Source organism: Biomphalaria glabrata, chromosome 11 (genome assembly GCF_947242115.1).
Source record: "Biomphalaria glabrata chromosome 11, xgBioGlab47.1, whole genome shotgun sequence".
NCBI lineage: Eukaryota > Metazoa > Mollusca > Gastropoda > Planorbidae > Biomphalaria > Biomphalaria glabrata.
The window spans coordinates 25,469,775-25,483,627 of NC_074721.1; the positions used below are offsets into that span (position 1 = coordinate 25,469,775).

Below are 13,853 nucleotides of genomic sequence, written 5' to 3' on the forward strand. Positions count from 1 at the left end.
AAAATCTAGATTTTTTTATTTCAAATTATTAAAAATATTTTTATTGCTTTTAAATTGTATTGACAAGTTCAAACAGATACAATAGCAATGTCAAAATATTGAAGCACGGAGTATTTTTCCATGAGTAGTAACCTCAATAAACTCTTTGTTAAAGTCAACTTTTCGCACTCATGTACACATTTATGAAATTGGCATAATATTTTTTTCTTCCAATAATTTCGTGTCATTTGGACAAGACCTGTACAAAATGAACTTTGATAGAATCTGCATACGGAAAGATTCAAACTAATCTCATTGCTGAATGTACTGATCAGTCACAGTGTCATTGATAAACACAAAAGAGTTTAGTTGAATATTCTAAATGATATTAATTTGGACTCAATAAACAGATGAAGTTTTACACATCTTTTCCATCTTTAAAATATTCAAATTACTTATTACAACCAGAACTCTATTTGCATTAGACTTTACATTACACTTTACAAATGTCAATAATTTTGATAACTCTGAAGTACCTCTTGCCCCATCCCTCCCCCACCCAAAAATAAAAAAATAAACATAAAACAAATTGTTCATAAAAAATATAAATAAATGCTATATTATATATTACATTTATTTGGATCAATGAGAATAATAAAATTGTTGTGATGAGATGACAGAGCATCTTAATTTGGTTCCCTGGTTGTTAATTTTAATCTGAGATGCGGTTCCACGTCCAATAGTTTGCTCCATTATTCCTTTGACTTTTAGAAAGGATTTCTTCTAAAGCCAGGAGTGAATCGGGAGCTCTTCACTCCAAGACCTGTCTGAAGGTTCCACAATGGCAGCGACAGTTATTACAATTGGGTTGAGAAGTTGAGACACATACGTAGTGTGCAGACTCCGATCCTGGGCCCACTATCTAGAAGCAACTGAAGGCTACACCAACCACGACCAATTTCTTCATTCCCATTCTGTATCCGCCACAAAGCCATGGAAGGACTCTCATTACAGCCACATGTCTCTGATGACGGCACCCTTGTGGAACAGCATGGCAGACTTGCTGGACTGGGTTGTCAGATCTCTCTTTCTGCCTCACCCTTGATTAGATTTAATAACTAAGTGAAAAGATCACCCAACGTAATCTGAAAAGGGCCATATTTGCTACCTGTTTGCCTATCCAGATGTGTAATCAAAATGATGTTGTAGAACCAGGGCCAGATTTAAGTAAGTGGTGACCCCAGGTCAGGATTTTTTTAAGCCCATACACGTTTTGGAAAGAGTTAATAAAATTCCATGTAGGCTTATACTACTGATATCTAATAGCACGCCATATTTACTAGAAAGATATATAGTATGTGTAAACTTAATCCCATTTTCCTTATATTTTTTTTTTTAAAGTAAATATTTAATATGAATATTTTAGTCCAAAAAATTTTTTTTATCTGAAATATATCATTAACAATTGTATAATTTCAAATAATTGATTAGAATTTTTCCTTTAAGATAGCCATAGGTATGAAAAAGAAACTCAATTTCTCCATATATTTAAAAGTAAAAAGTGCATATTTTAAACAAAATCAGCATAGTTAATGATTTGCAGCACATATCCCCTTCAAAAACTCTTCTCATACCCCTGGGGGTACGCATACCCCACTTTGGGAAACACTGGAGTAAGGTCATAATTTAATAAATGATAAATAAAATGACCTAGTTAAACAGTGATATGGTCATTAAAAGAATTTTTTTTATTATAACATTAATAGACTCTTTCATTACATTTATTTCATGATCTACAGTAAGCAGATTTTATCTTTATTATATCTTGACATCTTTGACTAACACTATATATATATATATTCCCAAGTCCATAGATGTGAGCTGTCACCTAATGCCACACTCAATATTGTCTTCTTTCCCAAGAAATTTGTCACAACAAAATCCAGCTTCAGGAAGTTGAGTTAATGTTAAGTGAACAATCTGTCTGCTCAGAACTGGATCAGACGTTCTGTAGACAAATACAAAATGAATCAATACAGAAATTTATTTCATTGAAAACAAAGTATGAATAGTTTAAAGAGCAAAAGTTTTATTCTTTAAGTAATAATGCTTTGCATGGGAGATAATCACCTTGCAATTCTTCATAAGTTGAAAATACACTACACAAATCATTAATTATATCTATCAATCTATTTGTAAACAAGATTGAAAGCTTGTTGATAAAATTTATTTCTTCATTAAAAGAATAAAACCTCATTAACAGGCTTAATGCATGCATTAAAAAATTGTCTAAAATCAATGAAGATAATTGTCTGACCTCTTGGTCTGTGACAGAACTGAAGAAGCTTCTCTTATGATGTCTGAAGCAAATTCTACCATAGCCTAGTGAAGATCAAGAAAGAAACAAATGATAAAACACATCATTCTAAAGTCAAGGCAAATCTACATCAGGGGCGGGAAAATTATGACCGGCCCACCATGGCATTTTATGTGGGCTGCAGACACCTACAGAAATTAGGCCTGCCCACAGATTATATATATGCATATAAATATTAAAAATATATCTGTATATATCTATATAAATTGTTGAAACTTCTGATCTTATGATGAAGAGGCTAAAGAAACTGTTACATGCGCAGCATAGTGTGAATGTGGAATGGTGCAAATACGTGTTGAAAAAGGAAGATAGGGAAGGATTTGAAAATGGAATGTAATGTATATGATGTTATTATTGAAATATTATTTGTTGAATCAAGATTAAAGTCCTGGAATGATGGTGTTTTGTACAGGTGTAATAGACGAATGTAGTTGTTATTGAGCTTTGTTAGAATTCTTGTGTTTCTTAGTACAGGTTATTGAAGTGTTTGTTTACTATTGTTTGAAAAAACGGGCTGATAGACATTTAATACACATCAAACTTGTCAAACAAGGGGCGTGTTACGTGTGCAGCATAGGGTGAATGTGGACTGGTGCAAATGTGTGTTGAAAGAGGGAGATAGAGAAGGACCCAAAAATGGAGTAATGTAAACAAGGTTATTATTGATATATTATTATTTGTTGAATTAAGATTAAAGTCATCATAATCTACTATAGACAGGTCTGCTCATGGCAGAAACATTGTCTATACATGTCATTCTAAAAAGTAAAGGATTAACCTAATTGGCAATATGTCCAAACATTCAAAGACACCATGTTAAATCTTGTTAAAAAAGCTTTCCCATTTCTCCAGGCAAGCAAGTGAAAACAAGTTTAGTCATGAAAGATGAAACTATTTCTAGTGAAAAGGTTAAAAAAAGTAAAAAAGTTGTTTGGATTCCTTTATAATCCATTTAGTGCAGAAACTGATTTAGCTCCAGAGGATTTACTTCCAAGCAAATTATGACTGAAAGATAAGTTCAAGTCAGCTCTTCCACTGGAGTTTTTATGGGTCTTTGACAGAAGCTGCATTTCTACACTTTAAAAATTTGCTGCTAAACTTTCACATTATTTGGGTCCACATAAATCTGTGAACAAGCATTTTCTTGTTTGAAAATAAACAAGTGTAAGAACAGGTTCAATCCTGACTGAGTGTAATTTGAAAGCGTTTACGAGGATAACAACAAGTAATTAGTTCCACACTTCAAGAACATAATGCACGACTGCAAACAGTTAAATAGCTTATTTACTATGATAATAAGGCTTGTCTTCAAGTCCAAAGATGAATAAGGAATGCCCTTGCTGCAACCTACAAATTTTGCCACATCCCGCACAGGCATAACATTTGTCCGCTAGTGGTCTCAAAAGCATATCCTGCGACCTTTGTAAGTAACCTCCAGCTGTCATGCTCTGAAGCCACCTGCAGTCAGGTGAGCTGAAAAGTGGTCAACATAACAGAGGTGCCCCACGGAAACGCTTTAAAGACCAGCTTGCTTTATTTACTATAATGTACTTGAACCAATAGGAAGTTTCCAATCATGAGGAATAGAATGTAACTTGCAACATAAAATTGATCATTAAAAACCATGTGCTTTTTTTTAGAACAAAATTACATCAAAATGTGTTACTAATTAAAACTAGAGGTAAATCTATTGGAACAATAACAAGATGCAATGAAGTCAAGCAGATGACTCCAACTGCAATGAAACTAAACAACCAATAATAGCTATGACATCTGCTTCATCTATGTTTTATCACGCTCATATCTTCAATATTTTAAGTTTCAATATCACTGCCTGGTATGGCAATCTGAGCATTAAAAATAAGAATAAACTTTATAGAATCCTAAATGCTGCTGGTAAAATCATTGGCAAAAAACAAACCCCATTTGGGCAGTTGTTTGAGACAAACATCTATAAAAAAAGCTAACAAGATCCTCGAAATAAAGAATCACCCTTTGTGTCAGGATTTTATGATTTTACCATCACCAAAAAGATACAAGACACCGATAGCAAAGACAAACAGACACAAACACTCTTTTCTTCCCCTGGCAATCAAATCATTAAATAAGAACAATCTGGGATAAACTTTGTCACATGTAAATTATGAGTTTATTATTTCAAATAAAATACACTAAGGATCAATACAGTCCTATTGTCACATAGAGTACAACTAGTAAAAAGAGATGAATAAACTTAACTACTATATGGTAAAGAGTAAAAAATTCTAAAATTATCTTGTGTGAATAGAAAAATTAAATGTTTCAATTCTAGGTCAATCAACTCAACTAAAAAGTTTCTCATTAGCTCTGGACTTGTAAATAGTATATAGTTACTCTCTCTATTGTTATGACTAGGGACAATGCGGGCATGGGTAATTGTTTGTATAGTCAGCTGACACAGATAATGCAGCCAGTGCAAGGTGAGCAGTGAACCCTGACAAGGGGCAACACTTCAGGAAAGATCTGTGTATTGAACACACTACTCATGCAATTCATGCGTGATGAAGTCATGTAATACTCCAGAAGAGACTAACAATGTTTAATCATTTTTGAGAAGGGCTGCAGGACACTATATAAAGAGTGATATTGTCAGAGTAAAGAAGATTCAGGCTTCACAATTTAGTCTGGAACAGTAAGTCCAGAGTAAAGTCAATTCATAACAACAGAATCCAGTATGAGTCTAGGACGAGATTGAGAGGCCAGTAGAGTGAAGCAACACATAGTTTCTAATGCAATATAATTATTCATGGTGAAGCATTTGCACAGTTGGTCTAATATGTTGCCAATTGTAAGGTATTGGCTGTTGATCTATCCGACATTTAAAAGTTACATTATTGAGAGCTGATTTTGTCAAGTTCCTTGAGTTGGTTGTGTTTTGAAGTGTGTCTGATAGAGGTCATTACAATATATATAATTAGAAAAGTGGAAGTTGGATTACAGAGAGGTCATTACAATATATATAATTAGAAAAGTGGAAGTTGGATTACAGAGAAGTCATTACAATATATATAATTAGAAAAGTGGAAGTTGGATTACAGAGAGGTCATTACAATATATATAATTAGAAAAGTGGAAGTTGGATTACAGAGAGGTCATTACAATATATATAATTAGAAAAGTGGAAGTTGGATTATTTTTCTCATACTATTGATGTGTCTTAATTATATTCATTGTGTTTTATTTTTTATTATTTGGATTTGTTAATTTATTCATATTGAATCTAGAAATAAAACTGTTTTCTGATTATCTGTATTTTAAGTCAAGTTACATTTACATGAGATACAAAGTAAATTTCTCTAAAAAAAAAAGAAATAATAACAACAAATTTATTTTTACAAGAATTAACACCCTGAAAAACAAACTACCAATGTTGCAAGGCATTGAAATTTGTAAAGAAAGTGGGCTAGCCCAACCAAACCTGAAAGAGGTCAGTCATCAGCAAAGCTGAGCATGTTGGAAAGACAAAGGAGCAGATGAAGAAAGTTGAGCATGTTGGGAAGACAAAGGAGCAGATGAAGAAAGTTGAGCATGTTGGGAAAAAAAGGGAGCAGATGAAGAAAGCTGAGGATGTTGGGAAGACAAAGGAGCAGATGAAGAAAGCTGAGCATGTTGGGAAGACAAAGGAGCAGATGAAGAAAGTTGAGGATGTTGGGAAGACAAGGGAGCAGATGAAGAAAGCTGAGCATGTTGGGAAGACAAAGGAGCAGATGAAGAAAGCTGAGCATGTTGGGAAGACAAGGGAGCAGATGAAGAAAGCTGAGCATGTTGGGAAGACAAAGGAGCAGATGAAGAAAGCTGAGCATGTTGGGAAGACAAAGGAGCAGATGAAGAAAGTTGAGCATGTTGGGAAAAAAAGGGAGCAGATGAAGAAAGCTGAGGATGTTGGGAAGACAAAGGAGCAGATGAAGAAAGCTGAGCATGTTGGGAAGACAAAGGAGCAGATGAAGAAAGTTGAGGATGTTGGGAAGACAAGGGAGCAGATGAAGAAAGCTGAGCATGTTGGGAAGACAAAGGAGCAGATGAAGAAAGCTGAGCATGTTGGGAAGACAAGGGAGCAGATGAAGAAAGCTGAGCATGTTGGGAAGACAAAGGAGCAGATGAAGAAAGCTGAGCATGTTGGGAAGACAAAGGAGCAGATGAAGAAAGTTGAGGATGTTGGGAAGACAAAGGAGCAGATGAAGAAAGTTGAGCATGTTGGGAAGACAAGGGAGCAGATGAAGAAAGCTGAGCATGTTGGGAAGACAAAGGAGCAGATGAAGAAAGCTGAGCATGTTGGGAAGACAAAGGAGCAGATGAAGAAAGTTGAGGATGTTGGGAAGACAAAGGAGCAGATGAAGAAAGCTGAGGATGTTGGGAAGACAAGGGAGCAGATGAAGAAAGCTGAGGATGTTGGGAAGACAAAGGAGCAGATGAAGAAAGCTGAGGATGTTGGGAAGACAAGGGAGCAGATGAAGAAAGCTGAGGATGTTGGGAAGACAAAGGAGCAGATGAAGAAAGCTGAGGATGTTGGGAAGACAAAGGAGCAGATGAAGAAAGTTGAGGATGTTGGGAAGACAAAGGAGCAGATGAAGAAAGCTGAGGATGTTGGGAAGACAAGGGAGCAGATGAAGAAAGCTGAGCATGTTGGGAAGACAAGGGAGCAGATGAAGAAAGTTGAGCATGTTGGGAAGACAAAGGAGCAGATGAAGAAAGCTGAGCATGTTGGGAAGACAAAGGAGCAGATGAAGAAAGTTGAGGATGTTGGGAAGACAAAGGAGCAGATGAAGAAAGCTGAGGATGTTGGGAAGACAAGGGAGCAGATGAAGAAAGTTGAGCATGTTGGGAAGACAAGGGAGCAGATGAAGAAAGCTGAGCATGTTGGGAAGACAAGGGAGCAGATGAAGAAAGTTGAGGATGTTGGGAAGACAAAGGAGCAGATGAAGAAAGTTGAGCATGTTGGGAAGACAAAGGAGCAGATGAAGAAAGCTGAGCATGTTGGGAAGACAAGGGAGCAGATGAAGAAAGCTGAGGATGTTGGGAAGACATAGGAGCAGATGAAGAAAGTTGAGCATGTTGGGAAAAAAAGGGAGCAGATGAAGAAAGCTGAGGATGTTGGGAAGACAAAGGAGCAGATGAAGAAAGCTGAGCATGTTGGGAAGACAAAGGAGCAGATGAAGAAAGCTGAGGATGTTGGGAAGACAAGGGAGCAGATGAAGAAAGCTGAGCATGTTGGGAAGACAAAGGAGCAGATAAAGAAAGCTGAGCATGTTGGGAAGACAAAGGAGCAGATGAAGAAAGCTGAGCATGTTGGGAAGACAAAGGAGCAGATGAAGAAAGCTGAGCATGTTGGGAAGACAAGGGAGCAGATGAAGAAAGTTGAGCATGTTGGGAAGACAAAGGAGCAGATGAAGAAAGCTGAGCATGTTGGGAAGACAAAGGAGCAGATGAAGAAAGTTGAGGATGTTGGGAAGACAAAGGAGCAGATGAAGAAAGCTGAGGATGTTGGGAAGACAAGGGAGCAGATGAAGAAAGTTGAGCATGTTGGGAAGACAAGGGAGCAGATGAAGAAAGTTGAGCATGTTGGGAAGACAAGGGAGCAGATGAAGAAAGCTGAGGATGTTGGGAAGACAAAGGAGCAGATGAAGAAAGCTGAGGATGTTGGGAAGACAAGGGAGCAGATGAAGAAAGTTGAGCATGTTGGGAAGACAAGGGAGCAGATGAAGAAAGTTGAGCATGTTGGGAAGACAAGGGAGCAGATGAAGAAAGTTGAGCATGTTGGGAAGACAAGGGAGCAGATGAAGAAAGTTGAGCATGTTGGGAAGACAAGGGAGCAGATGAAGAAAGTTGAGCATGTCGGGAAGACAAGGGAGCAGATGAAGAAAGTTGAGCATGTTGGGAAGACAAGGGAGCAGATGAAGAAAGCTGAGCATGTTGGGAAGACAAAGGAGCAGATGAAGAAAGCTGAGCATGTTGGGAAGACAAGGGAGCAGATGAAGAAAGTTGAGCATGTTGGGAAGACAAGGGAGCAGATGAAGAAAGCTGAGCATGTTGGGAAGACAAAGGAGCAGATGAAGAAAGCTGAGCATGTTGGGAAGACAAGGGAGCAGATGAAGAAAGCTGAGCATGTTGGGAAGACAAAGGAGCAGATGAAGAAAGCTGAGGATGTTGGGAAGACAAAGGAGCAGATGAAGAAAGTTGAGCATGTTGGGAAGACAAAGGAGCAGATGAAGAAAGCTGAGGATGTTGGGAAGACAAAGGAGCAGATGAAGAAAGTTGAGCATGTTGGGAAGACAAAGGAGCAGATGAAGAAAGTTGAGCATGTTGGGAAGACAAAGGAGCAGATGAAGAAAGTTGAGCATGTTGGGAAGACAAAGGAGCAGATGAAGAAAGCTGAGGATGTTGGGAAGACAAGGGAGCAGATGAAGAAAGTTGAGCATGTTGGGAAGACAAAGGAGCAGATGAAGAAAGTTGAGCATGTTGGGAAGACAAAGGAGCAGATGAAGAAAGCTGAGCATGTTGGGAAGACAAGGGAGCAGATGAAGAAAGCTGAGGATGTTGGGAAGACAAAGGAGCAGATGAAGAAAGCTGAGGATGTTGGGAAGACAAGGGAGCAGATGAAGAAAGCTGAGGATGTTGGGAAGACAAGGGAGCAGATGAAGAAAGCTGAGGATGTTGGGAAGACAAGGGAGCAGATGAAGAAAGCTGAGGATGTTGGGAAGACAAGGGAGCAGATGAAGAAAGCTGAGGATGTTGGGAAGACAAAGGAGCAGATGAAGAAAGCTGAGGATGTTGGGAAGACAAGGGAGCAGATGAAGAAAGTTGAGGATGTTGGGAAGACAAGGGAGCAGATGAAGAAAGCTGAGCATGTTGGGAAGACAAAGGAGCAGATGAAGAAAGCTGAGGATGTTGGGAAGACAAGGGAGCAGATGAAGAAAGCTGAGCATGTTGGGAAGACAAAGGAGCAGATGAAGAAAGCTGAGCATGTTGGGAAGACAAGGGAGCAGATGAAGAAAGTTGAGCATGTTGGGAAGACAAAGGAGCAGATGAAGAAAGTTGAGCATGTTGGGAAGACAAAGGAGCAGATGAAGAAAGTTGAGCATGTTGGGAAGACAAAGGAGCAGATGAAGAAAGCTGAGCATGTTGGGAAGACAAAGGAGCAGATGAAGAAAGTTGAGGATGTTGGGAAGACAAAGGAGCAGATGAAGAAAGCTGAGCATGTTGGGAAGACAAAGGAGCAGATGAAGAAAGCTGAGCATGTTGGGAAGACAAAGGAGCAGATGAAGAAAGCTGAGCATGTTGGGAAGACAAAGGAGCAGATGAAGAAAGTTGAGGATGTTGGGAAGACAAAGGAGCAGATGAAGAAAGCTGAGCATGTTGGGAAGACAAAGGAGCAGATGAAGAAAGTTGAGGATGTTGGGAAGACAAAGGAGCAGATGAAGAAAGTTGAGGATGTTGGGAAGACAAGGGAGCAGATGAAGAAAGTTGAGCATGTTGGGAAGACAAAGGAGCAGATGAAGAAAGTTGAGGATGTTGGGAAGACAAAGGAGCAGATGAAGAAAGTTGAGCATGTTGGGAAGACAAAGGAGCAGATGAAGAAAGCTGAGCATGTTGGGAAGACAAAGGAGCAGATGAAGAAAGCTGAGCATGTTGGGAAGACAAAGGAGCAGATGAAGAAAGTTGAGCATGTTGGGAAGACAAAGGAGCAGATGAAGAAAGTTGAGCATGTTGGGAAGACAAAGGAGCAGATGAAGAAAGCTGAGCATGTTGGGAAGACAAAGGAGCAGATGAAGAAAGCTGAGGATGTTGGGAAGACAAGGGAGCAGATGAAGAAAGCTGAGGATGTTGGGAAGACAAGGGAGCAGATGAAGAAAGTTGAGCATGTTGGGAAGACAAAGGAGCAGATGAAGAAAGCTGAGGATGTTGGGAAGACAAAGGAGCAGATGAAGAAAGCTGAGGATGTTGGGAAGACAAGGGAGCAGATGAAGAAAGCTGAGGATGTTGGGAAGACAAAGGAGCAGATGAAGAAAGCTGAGGATGTTGGGAAGACAAGGGAGCAGATGAAGAAAGCTGAGGATGTTGGGAAGACAAGGGAGCAGATGAAGAAAGCTGATCAGAACCGAATTTGATGGAGAAATATGTCCCCCTGGGGGGATCACAGGAATAATATTTCAACTGTAAGTGGCATTAAGAGAATGATTGATAGGAAAAAATCTTGAGCTTCATTAGATATAGAGCTAGAAAGATAGTAAGAAAGGAGGCGTATGGCCCTCATGTATAGGAGACAGTTATGTTTAGGGATTAAGGTTTGGTAGGTTCAACACCAACTCTCACCTTATACAGCATGTCCATGACTATACAGGAATAGATCCCTGGCTCTAATTCTGTAGTTTCTAGTTTCAAACCTCTCTGTATAAAAGAAACCAATAGAACTGCTATAAGCAAGACTGACAAGAAACAAACACTATCTAAACTTTTTTTTTGTTTGCTTATAATAATCAATTGTACTATGAAACAATTATAGCTCAAATTTTGATTCTGACTTTTCTAAGTTCATCATAAACAAATTCAGCTCCTTCAGAAGGTGGTAGATATTGCAATGCTGCTCCAGAGATGTCTGCATCTTCCACTTCTTTTTTTATTCTACATTTTGAGCTTTTTTGTTCTAGAGAGATACAAATAATACAAGCAATATCATCAGCTCAATAAAAATACAGACATTATCAGCTAGATAAAAATAGAGACATCTTCAGTTTATCAAAAGACTAAAATATCATCAGATTATCCAAAAATTCCTGTGTAAAGAAAAATTACATAAACAATTCCAATGTTATGTTGTTTATCTTGTATTTAGCTTTTTACATTATTCATTAAGAAAAAAAATCAATAATTGTGAAACAGTTCTTAACAATTTTTTTTTCTTAAAACATGCCTAACCTATTGTTATAATATCCAATTCTATATCGTGTGTATCTCCATTGACTTTAAAGGTGGACAACTCCTTGTTGAAGTCTGAAAGTGGTGTGAAGGATGAACAGATGGATTCAAAGTCTCCAGCAATCAGTTCAGCTTCAATATTATTGTGAGCTTGTTGCACCAAGTTGGTAGAGCCTAAGTTGAACAAGTTATACAATATCAAGGTGATACAGTGTATTCAACAAATATTTCCTGGTCTTCTCAATTTTTTGGACATGCATAAAAAAGAAAGAGAATCTCTCCTACAAGTGACATAAGTTCAATCTTTTATCTATCAAGAATTAACATTCCTGAGTTCAATTCAATTAGGATAATGTGTAGTACCTTGTTAACAGTGGTCTAAAACAACTGAATAGACTTGAAATGACTAGTGTTAAAAGGACTAGTGTTGGATTTACCTACTGGAGATTTTCATACATGTTTTCATAGTGGCAAGCGTGGTCCAGAGGCTAAGTAAGCTTGAACTTGGCTTGGCTACCTATGAAGGGGGCTCGAAGTTCGACACCCGACTCGAGCAGAGTTGCATTTACTGACAGTCTAAAGGCAGCATGGAAAATGTTCTCCCAGATACCCCCCCCCCCCCCCCGGTCCACAAATAAGATTAAACCACAGTGCTCTGAGCATGTTACAAACATGAAAGTAGCGCTATATAATTATTATGTTGGGAAAAACTAGAATAGCTAGGTGTTTGGGTGTATCTGGTGTACAAGACATTGTTGATAAAAAGTTGTTTTTTTTTTTTTCAAGGTACATGATAAGTCTAAATCCAGTCCTGTTTTATAAAACAGACAATTTTCAAAAAGCAGTTACATTATAAAAAAAAACAACTTACTATTAAAGTGTGCAATTGGACTGAATGCATGGAGTCTGCACCATTTGACTAAGTTTCTAGTAGTCTTTAATTGTTCCCCTTTAAATTCTGTTTGATTGTTTAGGCATTTCTTTAGGTATTTATTGATGAAACAGGCTCTATGCCACTGTGAAGAAGAAATAAAATTTTATTAACGATTATTAACGATGTTAGTGTTGACCTCAGTTATAAATGTCAATATACATGAAGTAATGGAATGTCATTGCAAACTAACCTCACAAGCTCTCTGTTTCCCAACTGGCCATGATAACCATTGCTCAAGTGATTGGGCACAATATGGATGAGTCAATTTATCTGAAGTAGGACAAACTCAACAACTTCATTCTCTAAATAGTCAAGTCAATTTGTAACGAAGTAGGACAAACATAAGTGCTTGATATGTTTTAAGTCATAAAAAAGTTGAATGACTACATAAGAAGATTTTAAAATGAAGAATGCTCATTTAAATTTAAATTAGAAAAAGGATTTGACACAAGACTAAATCAATCTTCTAATTCAATTCAAACTTACTGACATGTTCTTGTATCAAAGGATGTAGCTTGACTGCTTCTTTTAATAATGCAGACATGCTTGTATAATCTTCAATTCTGTTCAAGTATAAAAACATTTCAGTTCAAATGGCAATCCATTTTACATTTGCTCAATGATGTTGTGTACAGGTGAAGAATTGTAGAAGCTGAAACAATCTTTAGTTTTACTCTTAGAAATAACTGAATGTGTGAGTCCTTGTTAGCCAAAAGAGTTAAGGAGTTGAGAAAAGAGTCAATCAGATAGACAACATCAATAATGACAATATTTTTTATAAATTATTTTGCCCAAATTATCAAACAGTTTTTAATTATTTCCATTTATTTTTAAATTATTTTAACCATAAGAATCAAAATACCTGGCATGGCTGGTGCTTTAAGGTTAGTGATTTAGAAAAGCAATGTCCTGAGATATGTGAACTTTGAAATAGTTCTTTAATGCTTTTTATGAGTAAAGAAATATCTAGATCATGTTTTCGATTTTTTTTTTATTATTATTCTAATTAAGATATTGCTTTGTAATATTAGACTTACAAAAGAAAATAAAAAACAATTGTAACAGTGAACTCAAAAATGTGGAAGAATTATTTTTAACAGGATATCCCTAAAATCAACAAGTGACAGTAGTTTTACACTTTCAACTTGTAAATTCTAACAAACACAGTCAAGAAAGAATGTATATAGGTACATATGAAAATAGCCATCAGGTTTCACATCAAATCTACTTTGAGATATTTGTAGTGACAGTACATGAACTTTCATCAGATCAAATAGATTTTTTATGGGGAATCTTCTAGGAAAAAAGAAAACTTATACAAATGTATACAGTAAAAATGTAGGTCACTAATTACAACTAGAATAGAATATACAAATTTAAAAAAAAAGTAATTAAATTGTGTTTCTGTCATTCATAACAACATAAGGAGAGTATTCACAGCTAATCCTTGTACAAGCCACATGTAGTAACAACATAAGGAGACTATTCACAGCTAATGGTTGTACTAGCCACATGTGGTAACAGGATTTCATTCTACTATAAACAACTTTTTAGTTTGCAAAACTTAGCTTTGTTCTTCATCTAGCAAGCTGATGAGCTCTCTAGCTGACA

General features: G+C 37.1%; 1 protein-coding gene across 6 annotated transcripts in view; it reads right to left on the minus strand.

The window, feature by feature from the left end:
* LOC106054863 (YEATS domain-containing protein 2-like) overlaps nucleotides 1-13,853 on the minus strand; it is a 42,967-nt gene continuing 29,114 nt past the window's right edge. For all 6 annotated transcript variants that reach the window (XM_056004772.1, XM_056004773.1, XM_056004769.1 and 3 more), the window contains 8 exons: nucleotides 12,729-12,805; nucleotides 12,433-12,512; nucleotides 12,180-12,324; nucleotides 11,309-11,482; nucleotides 10,915-11,036; nucleotides 10,706-10,780; nucleotides 2,297-2,361; nucleotides 1-1,987 (listed from right to left, as the gene is read on the minus strand). In XM_056004772.1, coding sequence (XP_055860747.1) covers nucleotides 1,864-1,987; nucleotides 2,297-2,361; nucleotides 10,706-10,780; nucleotides 10,915-11,036; nucleotides 11,309-11,482; nucleotides 12,180-12,324; nucleotides 12,433-12,512; nucleotides 12,729-12,805 — 862 coding nt within the window. In that variant the 3' untranslated portion in view covers nucleotides 1-1,863. The remainder of the gene's footprint in view (nucleotides 1,988-2,296; nucleotides 2,362-10,705; nucleotides 10,781-10,914; nucleotides 11,037-11,308; nucleotides 11,483-12,179; nucleotides 12,325-12,432; nucleotides 12,513-12,728; nucleotides 12,806-13,853) is intronic.